At 45.2% G+C, this 19498-nt stretch overlaps 2 protein-coding genes and 1 pseudogene across 13 annotated transcripts; 1 reads left to right on the forward strand and 2 right to left on the reverse strand.

Moving 5' to 3' along the window:
* The first annotated feature begins 472 nt into the window (after positions 1-472).
* LOC112880941 (DNA topoisomerase 3-beta) lies at positions 473-9596 on the forward strand. Of its 7 annotated transcripts, none has more exons than XM_025945665.1 (17): positions 473-605; positions 747-803; positions 1433-1536; positions 1782-1875; positions 2384-2483; positions 2927-3170; positions 3391-3553; positions 3629-3748; positions 4264-4343; positions 5068-5346; positions 5609-5777; positions 5863-5991; positions 6108-6320; positions 6622-6801; positions 7202-7960; positions 8593-8709; positions 9227-9596. In XM_025945665.1, exons 1-15 carry the CDS (start codon positions 585-587, stop codon positions 7853-7855), a joined length of 2607 nt encoding a protein of 868 aa, XP_025801450.1. In that variant the 5' UTR covers positions 473-584; the 3' UTR covers positions 7856-7960; positions 8593-8709; positions 9227-9596. The 7 variants fall into 7 exon arrangements, with proteins under 7 accessions (XP_025801450.1, XP_025801449.1, XP_025801451.1 ...); XM_025945664.1 differs by having other exon boundaries at positions 8593-9126; positions 9227-9594; XM_025945666.1 differs by lacking the exons at positions 8593-8709; positions 9227-9596 and adding an exon at positions 8138-8433 and having other exon boundaries at positions 474-605.
* A 910-nt stretch (positions 9597-10506) lies between these two features.
* LOC112881804 lies at positions 10507-12348 on the reverse strand (annotated as a pseudogene).
* Positions 12349-15178: 2830 nt separating this feature from the next.
* LOC112882084 lies at positions 15179-17012 on the reverse strand. Of its 6 annotated transcripts, none has more exons than XR_003226594.1 (5): positions 16820-17012; positions 15953-16759; positions 15738-15797; positions 15431-15582; positions 15179-15327 (listed from the first exon to the last, which is right to left on the reverse strand). XR_003226594.1 is itself a non-coding variant. In XM_025947065.1 (5 exons), exons 1-5 carry the CDS (start codon positions 16885-16887, stop codon positions 15308-15310), a joined length of 384 nt encoding a protein of 127 aa, XP_025802850.1. In that variant the 5' UTR covers positions 16888-17012; the 3' UTR covers positions 15179-15307. The 6 variants fall into 6 exon arrangements, 4 of the variants coding, with proteins under 4 accessions (XP_025802850.1, XP_025802849.1, XP_025802848.1 ...); XR_003226593.1 differs by having other exon boundaries at positions 15738-15872; XM_025947065.1 differs by having other exon boundaries at positions 15953-16036.
* Positions 17013-19498: the final 2486 nt, after the last annotated feature.

Below are 19498 nucleotides of genomic sequence, written 5' to 3' on the forward strand. Positions count from 1 at the left end.
TAACAAGATCTCTTAAATCACTTATTTCCCATTGGAGGGAACAAATAACAAACATACATGTTTGCATAGACACAGGTTGTATGCAAGCAGCCACTCCTATGGCGTCTAAGTTTATCATAGCAAGCTGTTTTTTTCCAAAAACCAAATATCTTATGGAAGGTCTCCCACTGCCGCTTAGCCACGAGCTCACTATGGCACCGCGCTATCGTTATTTTGAGACTATTTGTTTCGATGGACAATTTATTTCTATCTCCTATTCCTTTGAACTGTTTCATATCGGTCAGTTAAATCTTTTCGTCTCAAAGGCTAGTCAATATCTCATCTTGCCAAATGAAAAAAAGGCTGCCGAGTGTCAGACGACTGCTATGAAATTCACTTGCCTAATTCTCTCGAAGGAGTATGGTTTATCTGTCACTCAGACAACTCTGAGTCCGGGGTTACCAAACCGCAGTTCCAGAAATCCCTGAAACGGGTCTCGGCAACGCGCTCGCACCGCACCGCACGGGCACGGCGCTTGCCTTATAAACCCCTCTTCGGCTTCCTCCCACTCCCCCTTGGGCGTGCTCTTCCACCCGCCGGTCCCCATGGCGCCCAAGGTTCTCATGGTAAGCCGCCGCCACCACCGCCGCCGCCCCCGCCCCCGCGGCAGACGTCGGCTAGGTCACCGCGGCGCTGCGCCGCCGTCAATGGTGGCAGCGCTGACCCCACTCTGAACACCTTCTCACTCCTGGTTCGCGCCGCTGCAGGTCGCGGAGAAGCCCAGCATCGCGCTCTCCATCGCCTCCGCCCTCTCCGGCGGCCGCGTAAGTCCTCGCCCTCCGTGCTCCGCCACCGAATGCTTGCTGATTTTTTTTTTGGTGTCAAATTCGGGCGTGACCTGATTTGGGTGGTGTCGAAGGAGCCAACCCTAACGGTCGGCCCATCGATGGGTGCTAGTTGTTATGAGCTGTTGGTAGTTTGGTTGCTCGCAGCCTAGTTGTTACCTAGGAGCTTGAGTTGTGGTCTTATCGACTGAATCTGTGTGATGGCTCATTGCGCTCATTCTCCGTTGAGTAGACTTTAGGGATTGGCTGCACGTAAACGATAAAATGAACGGATTCGCCCAGTTCCGGCTGCCATGGTAAACAAATTTGCCCAGCTTCGCCTGATGACCAATACTTGTAGCAATCTTTTGTTTGCCTTTCCTTCTAAAAGCAAATCTTCTGAAAATAATTATTATAGCAATCCAAAATCGATAACCTATCACGGCATCAAGTGGCTGTGCACAATGTCAGTTGCTGTTACAACTCTGCAGATATGGTTCAGGCTCTTTTTTCCCCTCTCGAAGAACAGTATGGGAGGCCCCAATTGAAATACGGGCCAGTCTCTAGAATACAAATGTCTTGATTTAAGAGTTCACTCACATAGCATGTTTTTCTCAAGATTCGTGCAGATGTCTACAAGGAAGGGAAGCACAGATGTCCATGAGTTTGATGGGATGTTTCAGGGTTCTTATGCAAATTTCAAAGTGACGTCAGTCATTGGACATGTCTTAAGGTTGTGTTTTTCTGACAGTTTTGTCATTTGAAGCCTACGCATATGAGTTCTTCTACATGGACATTTCTGTATATGTGCAGACATGATGGACCAATGCAAAATTAATGTGTTGTTTTTACTGAAAGTTGCAATTAGTCATTACACTTTAACAGGATCTATACACAAATGTTCAGTTCATGCTTACAGTTACTGAACATAAAAATCTTTTGTTTGCCTTTCCTTAATCTCTGTCCGATTTTTTCCAGTGTAGATTTCCCCCCTGCATATCAGAACTGGGAAGGGACTGATCCAATGGACCTATTTGAGGCTCCAGTTCTGAGATCTGAATGCAACCCAAAGGTATGTATTCCTCTACAACTCTGATTGAAACAGAATACAACCCATGGATGGTTGATCCTGTATGCAAATTCTCTGATTCTTGAACTTACGTCCTTTTTCTTTTCCTCCATATCTATAATTAACTCTTGGAGTATTCAAACTCTGAATAAACAAGTGTCCTGGGTATTGTTTTCCTTGCATTTTTGTCAGGTTCTCAGATACACCAGCAGAACCTGTAAAATTGCCAAATCCAAATGGTAGTTTTGGCTGATGCTACGTTTATCTGTATCTGTGTTATATGTTCCAATTCTTTTGAGCTTTTGCTAGTCTTTCTCAAAGTCGTTAGGTGGCACTATTACCTTTCTCCCTTCCTCCTGAAACCTGCTTATTCACTTGCACTGCTACATTTTGCGTTATCAAGCAAGGGAAATGGGAGCCTGTTTCGACAAAAGTGTTGCATTTTCCCTTTTCCCTTGAGGATAACAATGTCCCAGGTTAAATACAACACTTATGTGTAGTTCTGTTGAAGGCTCATATCCGCAGGCATCTAGCTCAAGAAGCTCGGGGCTGCACTTATTTGATACTTTGGCTGGACTGTGACCGAGAAGGAGAAAACATATGCTATGAAGGTACACTAACCCCATTCTGGAATAGTTATGCATACTATCCTAGTATCCTTTCAAGTCGGTACTAGAATTTACGGTGGTGCGTAGAGAGCTATATGTGGAGTTTTCCATTTTACAATCTGGACCTGAAAGGCAAAAACATAGGTGTATAATCAAAATAAGTTGGACATCATATGGGAAGTACTCAGCTAGACTGAGTGGAATGTTAGATCTGTTGAATATTTTTAGAGTTTGGAAAAGCTATAAACTATAAAGATTTTATTTCTCCAAACAGAATACAGATAATTCTATAAAAATATAATTTGCAATTATTTTTTAATACTCGAGAATTTCTTTGGTCCTGATTGATGCAATGTATACATGATGTTTCTTTGTATGGCTTGTTCTATTCTACTCCAGATATTTAGCTTGATCAATGTAATAACAATACCAAACATATGCTCCAGTTATAGAGTGCACTGGGATTCCTGAAAATGAGGCTGGCAGAAGAATTTTCCGTGCTAGATTTTCATCTGTTACTGAGAAAGACATACTGAGTGCCATGAATAACCTAGTTCTGCCAAACAAAGATGAAGCATTATCAGTGGATGCTCGCCAAGAAATTGACTTGAAGGTTGGAGTAGCATTTACTCGTTTTCAGACCCGATATTTCCAAGGAAAATATGGAAACCTTGATTCAAGAGTGATTTCGTGAGTTCCCCATCTCTTTTCACAATCCAAATTTCTTTGACAATTGCAAGTGCTACCAGGTGTCAACAATCTTCAAATACTTTGGGTTTGTGAACTTTTTAAAATTTTTTTATTCAAATAATCATAGCAATATCGTTTACATGTGCCCTACCTGTCTTTTAATAATATTTTCCAGTATTGGTTTAAGATTTTTGTTTTCATTTCATCCTTTGTAAATCAGGTATGGTCCATGCCAGACACCTACTCTGGGATTCTGTGTGCAACGTTATCAGCAAATCACCACATTCAAACCAGAGAAATTCTGGTCCTTGAAAACTTATATTATCAAAGATGGTGATGAAATACAGCTAGAATGGGACCGGAAGAAACTTTTTGATTTTGATGTGAGATCACGTACACAAGTGATTTGGCTTTATTCTTCCAAATGTTCTCACCATTTTCCTCAATGAAAAATGCAGGTTACTGTGATGTTTCAGAAGATGGTCGCCAGCGATGGGACTCTAAAAATAGCAGATGTTTCAGTGAAGGAAGAGTGCAAAACCCGTCCATCTGGCCTTAATACAGTTAATATGCTTAAGGTACCATAGCTCTTACTGTTTGATATGTGTTAGCTGTGTATACTTGTATAGTTGTATTTTCCCTCTACTTTGAGGGGTTTTCTGCATTTGTACTTTTGTACACATGCACATCTTGCCCCTTTGGGCTGTGGAATAAAATATGACTTGCTCATTCCTAACACTTACCTCTTAGAGTAACCATATCTTTTCTTTAGCTTTCCCTTATTTTTTTTGCTTTGTTATATATGTGCTTGCCTTAGAGTCTAATATATGTTCAGTTTCTTTTGAAGCATGGTTCTTACAATGTTCTACCAACATGTACTGTTCTTGTAAATTGCTTCATGAATCATGATGATCTTGATTGAAATCTGATACCCAAGGTTCTCCTGTTGGGTTATGACTTGATGAAAATCTTAGTATTAATATGACAAGTACATCCACTTCACTCTAAAATGGGGGCATTTGGGTTAATTTACACATAATTTAATGGGAGGGTTGAGTAAATTTCAGTTTACTAAATATTCTTTTTATGTCAGGTTGCATCAAGTGCGCTCGGTATTGGACCTCAGACAGCGATGCACTTGGCGGAGCGGCTTTACACTCAAGGATTCATCAGGTTTCAGAAATGACCTTGAGATAGTGCTATGTTTTCCATTGAATCTGGTCATGTTATATGGGAAAGTCTACCATTAGCCTGATTGAAGTCAATGTGGGCTTATTTACCATATGCAATGATGCATGACATTTTATTGTATTCTTTAGTATTTCTTTTATCATATAGTAAATAATAGCAATTGACAAATTTTTTTAATAGAGGTTATTCTTTTGTTTGCTCAACCAGGTGCATTATGTGTTCTTTGAAGTTTAGCAGATCCTGTATATGATTTTTTAGAGGTCACTAGTCATGTTTTATGAGTCAATATATGGTTTTACAAATATGCTATAGTAAATGTGTAATTTTATTAGTGGACCAGTTTACCCATTCTTCTTGCCATGTCCTCCATGATACCAAGTTCATCATGTAGGTCTTATCAATACGGTTGAGCTTTGGATTAATCCCAGTAATGCCATCTTACGTACATGTGATACTGATTCTAATTCAAGCTATGGTTGAGCTTTGCATTACTCCCAATAATGCTATCTTAATTACTCCCAATAATGCTATCTTAAGTACACGTGTTACTGATTCTAATTTAAGCTCAAATTAAGTAGTCAAACTATAATAATCATTGCTGTTAGTTTTAATTTGGGTGAATTACTAGTGCAGCTGAACACTCCTTACATAGGTGATGCTGCTGGCACTGCTTGTTTCATAAGTACTAATGGTCATCTTTGCACAGTTATCCACGTACAGAGAGCACTGCATATCCAGCGTCATTTGATTTTCGAAGTGCACTTGCTGTACTAGTACATAATCCTCTATGGTCCAATGAAGTCCGGACATTACTGGATGCTGGTTTTGTTAAGCCTCGTCAAGGTCATGATGCTGGGGACCATCCTCCTATTACTCCAATGAGATCAGCAACAGAAGAAGGTCTGGGAACTGATGCTTGGAGGCTGTACCAATACATATGCCAACACTTCATTGGAACTGTTAGTCCTGATTGTAGATATACAAGGTAGTTTGTCCTCTTGTTTCTTTCGTTGCTGGATAAATCATTCGTGTTTTGTTCTGTCACAAGCTTCGTATAAACTATATAGTATACTTGCTATTGATATTCCCTTGTACTAGGTCCCCATATTGGATATCTAAAGTTTGTTCAGAATGCAAGCATGTCATAGAATTCAATTTTTTGTCATTATTGATTTGTATTTAAAACTAATAATAGCTTATAAAGGAATTCAACAGTAAATAACCCTTCAAAAAAACATGATTCTCAGGACTGCCATTGAGTTTACTTCAGGTGGAGAAACTTTCCACTGTGTTGGCTATCGAATCACTCATAAAGGATTTACCTCTATCATGCCATGGCTGGTTGTCAGTGAGAATAGTCTTCCTGCATTTAAAAAGGGAGACTCTGTTAGTATTCATAAGGTTGACATATATGAGGTAAGGCTTATCAGTTTGCTCAAATCCCATGTGCTTACCTTTTATCAGGATATGATGCCTGATAAATCATAATTCTTTGTTGAAGGGAAGCACCACACCTCCTGATTATCTCAGTGAAAGTGAATTGATCTCTCTCATGGAGAAGAATGGCATAGGTACAGATGCATCAATTCCTGTACATATAAACAACATTTGCGAACGTAATTATGTTCAGGTTAGTTGAGTTGTTTTCGACTAGACCTATGCTGTGAATTCTTTACACTTGCAAGTGACGCGTAAGTATGTAAATATACAAAAAAGCTGTAATGCCTTTACTTATCTTTCTTAAAGGTGAACTCCGGAAGAAGGTTAGTACCGACACCACTGGGGACTACATTGATAAGAGGATATCAGTGTATTGATGCTGATCTCTGCTTGCCAGATATAAGAAGCTTTATTGAGCAACAGATTACTCTAATTGCAAAAGGCAAAGCTGATCATCTTCAAGTTATTCAACATGTTATTCAGCAATTTATGAAAAAGTACTCTTACTTTGTGAAAAAGGTGACATATATTGTTCATAACCTATTGAGTCTGTGTTGCCTGTCTTGTTTGCACGGTACTGTATTTGGGAAATTTATGTCAATGGTCTGTTGCGATGCTTTAGCTTCGTCTGAAGCTATAACAAGAATGAATCATCCAAATCATTAATATTACTTTACATTTGCAGATATATTTATTCTTACAAAGAGCACATATACATCTAACAAAAAATATGTTTAAGATTTCTTGTTCTTAACAACCAAAATTCGTTGATATAATACATCAGTGTACCGCTATAATTCGTTTATGGTGCTGCTTGCAGATTGAAAACATGGATGCTCTGTTCGAAGCACAATTTTCACCTTTGGCGGATTCTGGGCGCCTACTGAGCAAGTGCGGAAAATGTGGTCGGTATATGAAATACATTTCCACTCAGCCAATGAGATTGTATTGTATAACCTGTGAGGATGTCTATTATCTTCCTCAGAATGGTTCGATTAAGGTAATAACTTTACCTTTTGTTTATTTCTTGGTAAATCAGTTGCTTTACTTCCATTCATGGTTCGTGAGAATCGAATCACTACACCATGTATTGTATTCACGGAACCCTTGATAACTATTCTTTGGCCAGTATTTCCTTTTATAGGGGGGGGGGGGGAATGTTCTTGCAGAATAGAGAAAATGTAGTGATCCCATACATTGTATTTTTTTAGTCTTGTTTTATTCATTTCCATGATTGTTATAACCTGCTTCATATTCCATTCGTTTTCCCTAATTTTGTGTTATCACTTTGTTTCATGCCATGTTGGATTCTGAAAGCATGCATCCCGTTATCTTCTGTGTTTTGTTGTGCCAAACTCAGTTGATGTCTACTCTGTGATTAATAATTCTATCCTTTCCAGCTGTACAAGGAAATCATATGCCCTCTTGATGGTTTCGAGTTGCTTCTGTTCTCGATGGTGGGACCTGATGCAAAATCTTTCCCACTGTGCCCTTTTTGCTATACTAATCCTCCATTTGAAGGCATAGACAAACTCTTTGGTGCTCTCAAGATAGATGACATTGGCAAGGTTGGGAAAGGGGCTGGCATGCCGTGTTCCCTTTGCCCGCACCCAACATGCAAGCAATCTATGATCACTCAAGGAGTTTGTGCATGTCCTGAGTGTAGTGGTACCTTGATTCTTGATCCAGTTAGTGCACCCAAATGGCGGCTTTACTGCAACATGTGTAACTGCATTGTATTGCTCCCACATGCTGCCCATAGGATCACCACTACAGATAAAAAGTGCCTAGCATGTGAGTCCACTATCATTGAAGTTGATTTCAACAAGAAAACCACCCCTCTTCAAGATGGAGCTACATTGCACGAGGGTTGTATCTTGTGTGATGATCTGTTGCATTCCCTCATTGAAATGAAGCATGGGAAGTCATTCTTCATGCGGAGAGGTAGAGGGAGAGGGAGAGGGAGGGGCCGGGGCAGAGGAAGTAATCGTGGTAGGGGAAGACGGGGGAACTCAAGGTATGACGATCCTAAAATGAGCTTCAGAGATTTTTGAAGATTTTGGGGCTTCTACAGTGGCCAGCTAGTCTGTGAGCATCCCAAAATGAGCTTCAGAGATCTTTGAAGATTTTGGATTTCAACATTGGTCACTACTCTCTAAGTATGTCCAAAATACTAGTTGATACTTGTTCTGCAATATCACCATTTGTATTTTTCTTTTTTGCATAGCCACATCTTGTTATCAGCCAACTGCCATATATTTCTAGCATAGATTATTAGACTGTATAAATGGCGCTAAGTTATTTCTTTATACCTAATGCAAATAGCAACAATGCAGGACTGAATTGACCAGAAACGAGATGCGCCTGAAGCATCTGTTGGTTTGCATTGACTTAGTGAGATGAACAGAAAGATGATTACCACATGCAAAAGCCAGCTCACATGTCCACAAAGATTTTTGTTGTGTAAAAAGATAAAAACAGAGGATATGCTACTGTTTATATTGTACTTAAAAGTACAATTTTTTAGTTTGGATTTTGGAGCAATTAGGGAAAGTGTTGATGAAGCATGGAGCTTATGTTTCTAATTTTACATTCACAATTTTAAATATACAATTTGGGGCCTTTATTGTCATTGGCGCATGTATCGTTCTTGTATTGATTTCCTACTATGTCTAAGTAGAGCTTTTATTTGAAATAAGTATATGTCATAGCAGCCTTCAGTAGTCATTTGCAGGCCTGCTTTTTTCTCTTACACTATGACCTTCTAAAATCCTGAACCATGCTTATGCAGGGAAGCTACCATCTTCTGCACGTGTCTTGCGTTCAGTAAAACCTCAATGGAGCTGCTGTCCTACGTCTGTGTATTGAACTATTAGCACATTCCAGACGCCAGGACTGTAAAACTATGGTTTGATTTCAAGTTTTGGATAGAACTAGTTACCTAAAGTATTGATTTATAGCTACTTTTACCTTGTTGAACAAAATAGCTAGATCAACTCAATTGTTGTACTTTTACTAGAACTCAGGAGTAGTGTTTTTGTAATACTGAAGGCTGGAACCTAGTACCAATCATTAACAGTAGAGCCAACAGTTCAAGGTTGGTGAGAATTGAGAACCTCTAGCTCATATGAATAAGGCATTTACCAGCCCACAAACTGTAATGCAGCTCAACAAATTCCTGCACCCTTTGCAACATTGTTGGTACCTGATAGCTCATCCTGAGCTGTTACGATTCTTCTAGATGGATTCTCGATGATAATAGAAGAAAAGGATGGTTCTATCTGTACTTTTGCTTTCCCCTTACTGCACAAGTATAGTTTCGAAGGTGGCATTCAAGTATTTGACACTCATTGGTTGATGCTGTACTTCAACAAAGTACTGGTGACAAAGTAATTGACACTCTCCCTTTGACTTTATTGCTTCAGGTTGTCTCAAGCCCCTGCACCCACCAACTGAAGATGGCTGCTTAAAAATTCGCTTCGAGTTCAAGGAAAATGAGCAGAGTACAACCCAAACTAACCTTGTGAGCCCTAACGAATGAAGGGTCGTATTCACAGAACCAATTCCTCTGGTAGCTCGTTTGCTTTGTAGAGGGAGCAAAGCATTTGATTGGAACCCGAAAACCAGACAGGAAACAGGGAAGGGGTGTCTTGTGGATGACTGCTGACAGGATCAGGTGGGATCGGATACCTTAATGAGTGAACTCAGTGGTGCAAGTCTTTGCTCGTATATTGTATTGATGTGCTGTAAATCACACTGACAAAATGGGATGAATTTGAACCTAGTTCGATCATAGTTACTGAGAGTTGTTCCAAGTATGAACTTTTTATGACGTCGTAGATCGAGCAGGCCAATTTCTGGAAACTATTGAGCAACCGATTCGGGGGAAATTGTTAGGGAACTGGTTGACCTGTCATTTGATTCGAAAGTGGCAGCAAGATGGTCACTTGCCACCATCAGAAAAGGTGGCTTACTAAAGCTAGAAGCTACGGCTTTGAATTTAGCTTTGTTCATTTCTCTATAGGAGGGGGGAATCCAGTAGCTGCAAAAAATCATAACGTTAGGTTGCAAAAGGGCTAAGCCGGTTGAGGGAAATAAAGGACCAAATATTCTTTGCTTTCCAATTGATAGTAGCAAATATGCTTCCATACTTTTTTTTTCAAACTTCTTCTTAAAGTGATCCCATAATTGATAAAAGGACGAACAATGATGGATTAGACAGCAAGAGTTATGCCATTCTCCTCTATCAGAAATCAGGGGCAGATGTTTAAAGCTAGGTGCATTTCTTGTCCCCCGTTGAAAGGAATTTCTGAAGTTGCATAATTGCAATGGTGTGGCAGGATAGTGCTAGCAGGAGCCCAAGATATTGCAGTACAGGACTGTACTACAGAGTCAATGGCAAAGAGAAATATTGCACTAGTACAAGTTGCCGCATGGGCCATTCTTTCGGAGGTTCAGTTTTGAACACTATCGGATGGCTCAGGCTCAGGCAGGACACCCTCCGACGATAGCGATGCGTTCTCATCCCAGAAACCTTCCCTTTCAGCTTCACCAAAAAGGGAGCCGATTCCGCAACTTCAGCAACAAAAAAAAATGGTGGCGCCCGGCATGGGTCCTGAACGCCGAGCGCATGATCAGCGCGAATCCTCCCGGACAAGGACCCCGAGCCATGCGTTTGCACACTGCAAACTGCACACGACCGTTCTAGAAAGAAGCTCTCCAAACAAGCAAGGTGCTGGAAAGAAAAGAATACACAGCACAAAAGGAAAACAAATTTGTACAATACACATGCTCACTACAGCTGAAAGTACAAACTTTCAGCGGGATGCATACGTATACAAACCGTACCCAAAAAAAAACAGACAGACAGGCAGGCCAAAATCACGAGATCTCTCTACACCTACCAGTCTACGTACCATCTGCCCGTAGTTACACGCCACTGAAGATGGAAGCAGAGGCCTGAGCAATTGTCACACCGGCCGATCAGTGCGGCAGGTGGCCGTTGGCGGAGGCGCCGCCGAAGGTCTTGCCCTCGGCCTTGCGCCGGCGGACGACGACGCCCCAGGTGACGGCCTCCAGCGCCGCGGCGGCGACGGCCAGCACGCAGACGGCGGCGATGTAGGCGGTCCTCCACCGCTGCTCCACGCCCAGGATGCCCATGCCCTTGAAGATGTTGACGACGCCCAGCACGATCACCGTGTACCCCACCGAGTGGTGGTACATGTTCCAGTACGCGCGGTACTTGTGCTCCTTCTTCGGCCGCAGGAAAAGCGCCAGGACCTGGAGTTCCAACAGATCGAAGCGGCATCAGACAGATTCTTGACAGTTTTGGCATGATCGACAGCAGATTTGAAAGCAGATTTTGTTGATGGAGAAGAGGAAGTGGAGTGTAATTTACTTGGAGGGTGCCGAGAGCAAAGACGGCGATGCCGATGTTGCGGTGGTCGGTGTACGTGACGCCCTTGGACTCCTTGCCGAGGTTGATGCCGGTGGCCCAGCCGGAGACGCCAACGCCGTAGCCGATCAGCTGGCAGGCGACGTGGAGGTAGAACCACGCGGGGTCCGCCGACTTGAACGTCTTGAGGTACCTCGCGAAGATGGCGCCCGTGGGCAGCAGCACGCCCCAGCTCACGGCGTTCAGGACTCCATGGATCTGTCGCGTCCGAAAACGACCGAGAACGAGTTAGCTGGTGAGGTGCTTGCTTGCGTATCCTGTACGAAGGAGTGCGAGAACGAAGTGGTGCGTGAGATGGAGGACACTCACATTGCGTTTCTGGGTGGCGCTGTCGGCTCCGGCGGCGGCGGTGGTGGACCTGAGCAGGTCCAGCTTGGCCTTGGCGGCGAGGTTGTCCGCCCCCATAGCGTGCGGCGCGGGGGCCCCGCCGGTGACGGCGGCGCCGACCTGCCACACCTGGTTCAGGACGCCCGCGCCGTAGGGTCCCAGCCTCAGCCTCCCGTAGACCCTGGCGCGGCCGTCGGCGCCGAGCTCGGCGGCGAGGTCGGACGCCGGGAACGCTATGGGCCCGGGGTCCCCGAGCGCGTACCCGGACACGTTGTACGTGCGGACGGACCACGCGGATGCGGCGCCGCCGCCGTCGTCGGGGAACGGCCCCGCGACGAGCGCCTGCGCGCCCGGCATGCCGTCGCCCGACGGGTTGAGCGCCCACGCCACCCAGCCGCCCGGCGCGGCGGGCGCGGCGACGAAGGCCATGGAGAGGTCCCCCGACGCGCGGTCGTAGGTCCAGTGCACGGACGCGCCGAGGCGGGGCAGGTCGCTGCAGGTCGCGTACGCGCGGTTCGCCGAGAAGGACTCGCCCGCGCACCGCCCGCCCCCGCCGCGTGCGCCGGCGGCGGAGCCGCCAGAAGCGCGAGAACGAGCGCGATGGCGGCGCCGGCCATGGCTAGTGGCCTGGTTCCTCGCGGCTTGATCGTCGGAGCCGCAAGCGCGCGCAGGGAAGTGGCTCTGTGGCTGCGTACCTGGGTCGGTGGGTAGAGTGGGAGTTGGTGGGCGTGGTGGTGGTGCGGTGGGAGAGAAGTGGAGCCGATGGGTGCGGAGCGCGAGGCGGCCACCCGGCGCGGACGGGGCTGAGGTTTTAGGGAGTGGCGTGGCGGTTGGCCGCGAGGGGGACGGGCGAGCGGCCGGTGGGGCTGGCAGTGGCAGACAGGATCGAGCTCGGTTGTTGGAGACGAGGTCTCTGCCTCAAGACTGGTCTCGGCCGGTTGGGGTGGGTGGGGCGGCTGGGCGCGCCAAGCCATCCGGTGTGACACGGCCGGCCGTGAAAAGTAAGGGCTCGCTCAAGCTGCCATCCTAAGCTGACGGCTGCTGATTGGAACTGAGCTCCATAAGCTACTCGCCGGAGTAGGTCCGGTGTCACGGCGGTTGGTGAGGCCCGTGGTTGGTGCACTGCATTGCATTCGAACTCATCGTCGTCAGTTTGCAGGTTCACTATGATAAACGGTCGATCAGTGAGGTGCCGAATCGGGTTCATCGAACGCATCATCATTGGCAGAGTTCCATCGCTGCTTGAGCCTGTCCGATCCCTGCAAGATGAACTTGATGACGCCAACGCAAAAGGTGGAAAACTGGAAATCATGTCGGGGCAGGTTAAGGACAGCGCCGGAAAGGACGGGTCCTGGAAGGGCTCAAAGCCTACGTGACATCTAAATGACACCTAAAACAACCCAGGGTGAAATAAAAACATTCTGTCTATTCTGAGAGGTCTTCAGATTCCCCCATTCATCCTCTATTCCTACCTATTCTCTAGGAGGTTCTCTATTATAAGTTAGAATTAAAGGCTATTGCTGGAGTTGAATCAAATTTAGAAGCCTAAGAGGCAGCCCCATTTGAAGGGTCTGAGGGTCATTGCTGGAGTTGCTCTAACCACCTGACACACGCACCACGACAGCAAAGTATTAATACAATAAGAGCATGTTTGGAGGAGCTAAAGTTGAGTGCTAAACTTTAGCATATATTAGCACTTTTTTAAAACGAACCAGACAAGAGAGCTGTCGATTATATTAAAAGAAGAAACAACATCTAGACTGGGTACCACAACAACCAACAACGATACCACCACCGGCCAGCATGACCCCACAACTCTCAACTCGACTCAATAACAACAGGTTGGATTGGGACATCAACATTGCCCAACTCAACTCGACTATACTCAAAACCACCACACCGCTCCACCACCATGACTCAACCCTGCTGCCCAGGTTGGATTGGGACATCGACCTAGGTTTCAACTCACTCTACCGGTCGGATTGGGTCTTCGATGCGAGCCGCACCAACCCAAGCGATGTTTTTTGTTTTTGTTTTTTAAAGGAGGAAGAAAGGAAGAGAAGAGGTAGCACAACCTATCGATGGCCGTCACTGCCATCCGGATTAGCCTAGCATCGCCTTAAAAAGGTTACATCGCCGAAGGTGCCGCCGACACCGGTCCAAGATGGGTTAGATTTTCACCCGCAACATTCGGCACGAAGAGGCGAAGAGGTGCAAAAGGACGCCTCCAAGGAGGTAGCGGCGTCCGTGAACGTCGCCGTCCAAACTTTCGCCAGCACCTCGGCCAATCCCCAGGTGACCAAAACGGGCGTCCGCATCGTCACCTGGTGCTGCCGTGCACAACATTAGCAACATGCTAAAATTTTTTAGTCTTGACTAAAGTTTAGCGCAAATCATTAGCACTCCCATTTGAATATACTAGTGCTAAAGTTTAGCACTTTCACCTTTTAGCATTTGGATCCAAACATGATCTAGGTATACAAGCGCAAGTGAATCAGAGTTTCTCGCTGCACATACATTAGGAGATGACGGTTTACTCACTGGTGTTCCAAAAAGCTCTTTCTTTCTAGCTCCAGTAGAAGCTTATGCACTGACGTGATGGTATTTTTACAGCAGATTTCGTTTCTCCCTTTCACCTTTTTTTTCATTCCTTTTATGGCTACAAAAATTACATATATATATATATAGGAGTATAAATCAACTAAGTGATACTACAACAAGAGTTCCGATGATGGTCAGGCAGCCCATGCAAGTTGGATCCTGACCTCATGTCTCTTTGGGGCTAGCCCCTTGAATACAAAAAATCCGTTGACTCTCATGAGTGAAGATACAAAGGCACAAAACCTTGGATAGTTCCATTGATCTCCTCAAGGATGAGACCGACTACCTCTTCTTCCTTTGCCACTTATATTTGCTTCTTCTTCTCCAACTCCATTTTTATGTGTTCGTCACCTATGGGCTGAACTTGGAGGGAGAGCACAGGGGGCCGTCCATTGCATTGTGTGCGCACCGCAAGGAGGGGCAGCTTGTGTTGGAATTGTGGCTTATACTAGGCCCAGCCCATACCTAGCTAGTGAATAGGTGGTCCAATTCCAGATAGGAAGCTAAGGTGGTGTAGTAGAAGTGGCACGTGGAATTTTAGTCCCATATTGCTTACTTAGGTGGACATATACCAATATATATGTGGGGCTTTGTGAACCTCTACACATGTGAGATAAAGGGATGAAGGATGCTATGCTATAACACACACAAGCCACACGCGCGCGCGCGTTACGTGTTATTATCCGGTGATCTGAGGACCTCTCGCATCCTTCCTCTTCATCGACAATTTCTTCGCTGCATCGCGCGGGATCCACTGCAATTCTTTTATAATGATCTGGTGTCTATCTATTTATGTTAGATGTATAGTTTTACACGAATTCATCTGGTTGTACAGCTTAATCTTAATCCCTGTGCTTCCTCTTCCCCTTCCTCTGGATCTGCCTCTAGCGGAGTCGGTGCGAGTCCTCGTATGTTCAGATGGTGAAGCTTTACCCAGCAGAGAAGCATACAAAACGAGAGAATTCCGGATGGACGCTCGTTCCAATCTTGCTTGACATGCTTTGATGCATGCTTAGCAAGCCATTGCACTCAAGCTTGTGCTGCTTTGATGCTTGGCTAGCTAGCAGCACATCCTTCTGCTGCTCCATGGTGTCGAACGGCCCCCTTCCCCGACGCATCTCAATTAGGGTGCCGGATTTGCCCCTGGACATTAAAACTCGCGCGGTTAGATCAGAACATACACGATCACTATGCTTCTAATGTTCCGCCGACAATCATGGTGGTATGATTCAAGAGACTGACAGACCTTGACCTGCAAAACCATTCTTCAATTGGGCGCTCCCTGTTCGGCCCAGGCGATCCGCGCAGTTTGCCCAGAGAAGCATCGGCTCTATTGCCCCAAGATGAGGAGGCGGAAAATTAGTAATGCCACTTGAACAAGCGGCATCACTTCGTTTCCTGCATCAACAGATGCAAAGGTTAATACATGAATAGCAAAGGCTAGCTGATTTCATCGTAGTTGCATTGTACTACTCTCTAGTGCTACTTGTATATGACGTACTTGATTTGTTTATACGCTATTTGTAAAGGATTTAGTCATGAAAATTGCTTACCGTTTAGTGCCCTCAAATCTTGCGGCTGGTTTAATTTGGCAATGGAGGATGTCTGTTTGTCTGGGTGTTGTTGATCCAATAATGAAGACCGAAACCCCAAGCACACCGCCACTGCAAAAATTAATGTTACCAAATCTAGATGCATTTTCTTGGTGATCAAGTCCAACAAGAAGGCTAGATTAATTTACGAAGAACATTTTCTTACGGAGGGTTACCTTTGGGCATAATTCTTCATGTCCATATGAAAGAATAATTTTTGTTTATAAAGCTGGATTTGTCCATGCGTGCACCCGGCAGATCTAAGAGAGATAGAGGGAGTAAGTGAGATAAGTGATTAATTCGGGAAAATAGGCAACATGTGGGCTCTTAGGCCCCTTGAACATCCTCCATGGGCAGTAGCTGGCGTGCTAACCTGGGCCCGTGTTAGTACCAACCACATGCTAGGTTGCAACCCTAGCTATTTCGAGGGTTTGATCAACCTAGAAGCTAAGGTCGGTCGGTGCATGATCCAAATTGTCCCCTGCCTTCTTGCCCCCACACCACCACCAGAAGCTCACGCCCTTACAGTGCTCACCCACCCCCACCTGTTGACCTCCTCTAGCCATGGCCTATGGTGCCTCCACTGGCGTTGTGGCCACCAGCTCACTGGTACCTCCCCTTCCACCGCCTGCCTCTCTCTATTGTCACCACCCTCCTCCTTGCCCTTCTTGAATCACATCGTGGCCGATCCCTCTGCCCTAACCCTCCCCACCAGTTGTCACCTGCTACCCAACTAAGCAATACCCCCACCATCTCTCCTTGCTCCGTGACCCTCCGATGTTGTCGGACGAGCCTCTGGCGCCCTTCCTCTAGGTCCTCTAGGGAGAGGAGACCCCAAACCCAGAAGCCCGCCAGCGAACGTGTCAGGACCGGCGAGCAGAACACTTAAGATGAGGAAGAGAACCGGACTATGCAACCTTATGGTACATCAATCAATCCATTTCAGCACAAAAACAGGTAAGCCGATCGATAGCATGCGCAAGCTGTTCCACGTCTGAATCAGATCTCACGTGGTACATGGTAATAAGGTGGAGGTTATGTACCTTGGCAATGGTGAAGTAGATCTCATCCGTGGTGGCCGCCCATGGATCATGAGTGTGTCGATGACCATAGCTAGGAGGGCAAAGGTAGGAAACTAGAGAATCCTACACAAGATCTGCACAGGAGATGTTCGTCCTGAGTAAAGGCTCTCGTAGTATCTAGGTAGGAGTGGTGCGAGGCACAGACAAGCGCAGTTTGAGAATTGGGGAATGAGTGGATCCGGGGAGCGCCGAGGCGGTATTTATGGGGTGGATGGAACATTCTGGATCCCCGATCCATCAACGGAACAAATGCGGCCAAACACCGTTGGAGGATAAAAGTGGAATACTTTTATATATATCGTGATGGAGTCACGCGAGATGATGCGAGATAAAGATATGCCTAGATAGCGTGGCAATGCCAAAATATCCCAATAATTGTCCACTTCTTATTATTAGCCTTTGTAGCAGTGATAATAGTTTACAATGAAACAGATGTGAACTATTAATATCATTTCATCTATCAAAAATAGATGCTCAAGTCCTCATTCCTCTAAGAAACTGTACTTAATGAAATAGCTTGAGCTTGATAGGAAAAAAGTTATGGAGGATATAGTGATGAATGGTCATTAAGTTGTAACCTCAAAAACAATTCAGCAATTTCATGTAGGAAAGCAGGTTGAAACCAAGTATCTATCGAACCAAAAAAAAAAGCACGAGATGTACAGGGTAAAAATATTAGGAAAACCGAGACAAGAAAATCATATTGTACCGCTATAATAAGAAGATATCCCAAGAGAAATGTATGCTCGAACATGCATGCATTTTCCATGAGCTGGCTGGCATTTTAACTTATTGGACGCTCTCTGCTGCTGAATAAATTAAATTTAATTAAATTCCAGTGAGGTTGTTGATTGCGGATTTTATTACCAGCTTTCTGTTTAGAAAAGATAATGCAAAGTGCATGCATTTTGGCAGCCACACTATGACTTTTGTGCAGTAGCTTAACTCACTGTGCTACTAACTATGGCGCCTAATAAAACAAGAGCAGAATGTGACCTGGTGCCTTCACAACACCACGGTCATCACTGCTTTTTGAAGAAAATTCACAAAATTGGTTAGACGCCATCGTAAAAGTTACTTTCGTCGCATTGCACTTGCATGTTTCTGTTGAAACAAGCATGTAATCTACGTGCATGAGTGGCACTTATGGACAGCTCTGAGTTTAACAAACACGTACCTTGTATTGTAGCATTTTTTTTTTGGTCACTGACAGGAAAGGATGACATACAAGACTTAGTGTGTGTGCTAAAAAACAAATTAAAAGGACTACCCTCGCCGAACTGAAGTTCCTTTCTAGAGTTCCATGTATATGCTGCATCATGTAAGTTTCCCACTGAACTTCAATCGCAGGCTTAACAAATCAATTGGCTTGCTCTCAGTGTACGGCCACTTCCAGGTCATGACCTGTTTGAAGCTCAGAATTGGTTGGGACTTGCTCACTCCGTCCCAAAATAAGTATAGTCTGAGAATTTAAAATTTATCCCAAAATAAGCGTAATTCTCGCTTTCCAATACAACTCTATCTCTATCTCTCTCCTCCTCTACTCCTCCTTATTTTACGTGCACTCTCTACTTTTTTACCCCTCCTTAATTTTCATGCTCAACTCGTAAAATTACACTTATTTTGGAACGGAGGGAGTACACTGCACACCAAAATGGTAAAAAAGAAACTCTACTAATTTCAGGCTGAGAGAGTTGTTTGGTGTGGATCGAAAACTACGAGGCCCATAGCGATAGCGGGCCCGGTCTTGCTAGTCAATCCATGGCCATGCACGCAAGAAACAACGTCAGGTTAAGGTAGTTGTGGGAAGAAGTTAGGGCTACACATGCCATCACTGAGCGACTGAAATGGCATTTCCATCACTAAGAAATCAATAAACTGCAAGTGTTTTCGAGTTTCAACTCTCAAGTCCCCCTCACCCAGTGCACGGCCGGGCTCGATCACAACGCGCCTTCTCGTGGATCGCGCGCTCGGTTTTCACTGCTCAACTAGCAGGGGTCCCAAATAATGAAACAAACATTTCGTTCCTGGACTATACAATCGCCTTGCATCATCACCATCCATGAATGCATAGCCCAGCCCCGGTGATCACTCGTTCTCAAGGGACAAGAAACAGTTTGGAGGCAACGACGACACCAGGGCATATTTATAAAGTTTCCGGGTTGATAGGGTCGAGGAACGTGGTACGATCCATATGAGAGTTTTATGACAGTTTTTTATAAGGCAGGGACAAAAATAATCCTGTGTTTTTAGGACAGGATCGGTATTTTCGGGTCGAGGAACGGTACCACCGACCCCATTTACGTGACTATGCACCAGTAACCTGTGTAAAATTGGGCTGGGCGGGGCCTCCAATCTTCAGTTCATCAACAATTAAGCCCACAAAACCCGGATCTAGCAAGGCCCACCGTACCACAACACTAGCTCGCGCTACTAGTAGCTATACCTAGTTGCGTGCGTCACCTAACCGTCACGTCCTGCGTAAGCCATGAACGCTGCCCTGCCGGCGACCTTCCAGGGCTCGCTCGCCGTGGTTTACGGGTCAACTCCCCCATGGACAGGCCCGAACGAAGCTCCAGTCGAACCCTATGCGCGTGGGTGCACGCACGTACGCGTTCCGGAGAAGCCTCGGTTTCCCTA

This window comes from Panicum hallii, chromosome 2, assembly GCF_002211085.1.
Source record: "Panicum hallii strain FIL2 chromosome 2, PHallii_v3.1, whole genome shotgun sequence".
In the NCBI taxonomy this organism is placed as follows: domain Eukaryota; kingdom Viridiplantae; phylum Streptophyta; class Magnoliopsida; order Poales; family Poaceae; genus Panicum; species Panicum hallii.

Bases quoted from the DNA above. Each gene is read 5' to 3' on its own strand.
- LOC112880941 (XM_025945665.1), top strand. From the start codon at position 585: ATGGCGCCCAAGGTTCTCATG. The intron at 4,344-5,067 runs GTTTCAGAAATG...ATCTTTGCACAG, and splicing joins TACACTCAAGGATTCATCAG to TTATCCACGTACAGAGAGCA. The intron at 5,992-6,107 runs GTTAGTTGAGTT...TCTTTCTTAAAG, and splicing joins GCGAACGTAATTATGTTCAG to GTGAACTCCGGAAGAAGGTT.
- LOC112882084 (XM_025947062.1), bottom strand. From the start codon at position 16,887: ATGGTCATCGACACACTCATGATCCATGGGCGGCCACCACGGATGAGA. The intron at 15,583-15,737 runs GTAAGCAATTTT...CTGTTGATGCAG, and splicing joins AGATTTGAGGGCACTAAACG to GAAACGAAGTGATGCCGCTT. The intron at 15,328-15,430 runs GTCTGTCAGTCT...TTTAATGTCCAG, and splicing joins GAATGGTTTTGCAGGTCAAG to GGGCAAATCCGGCACCCTAA.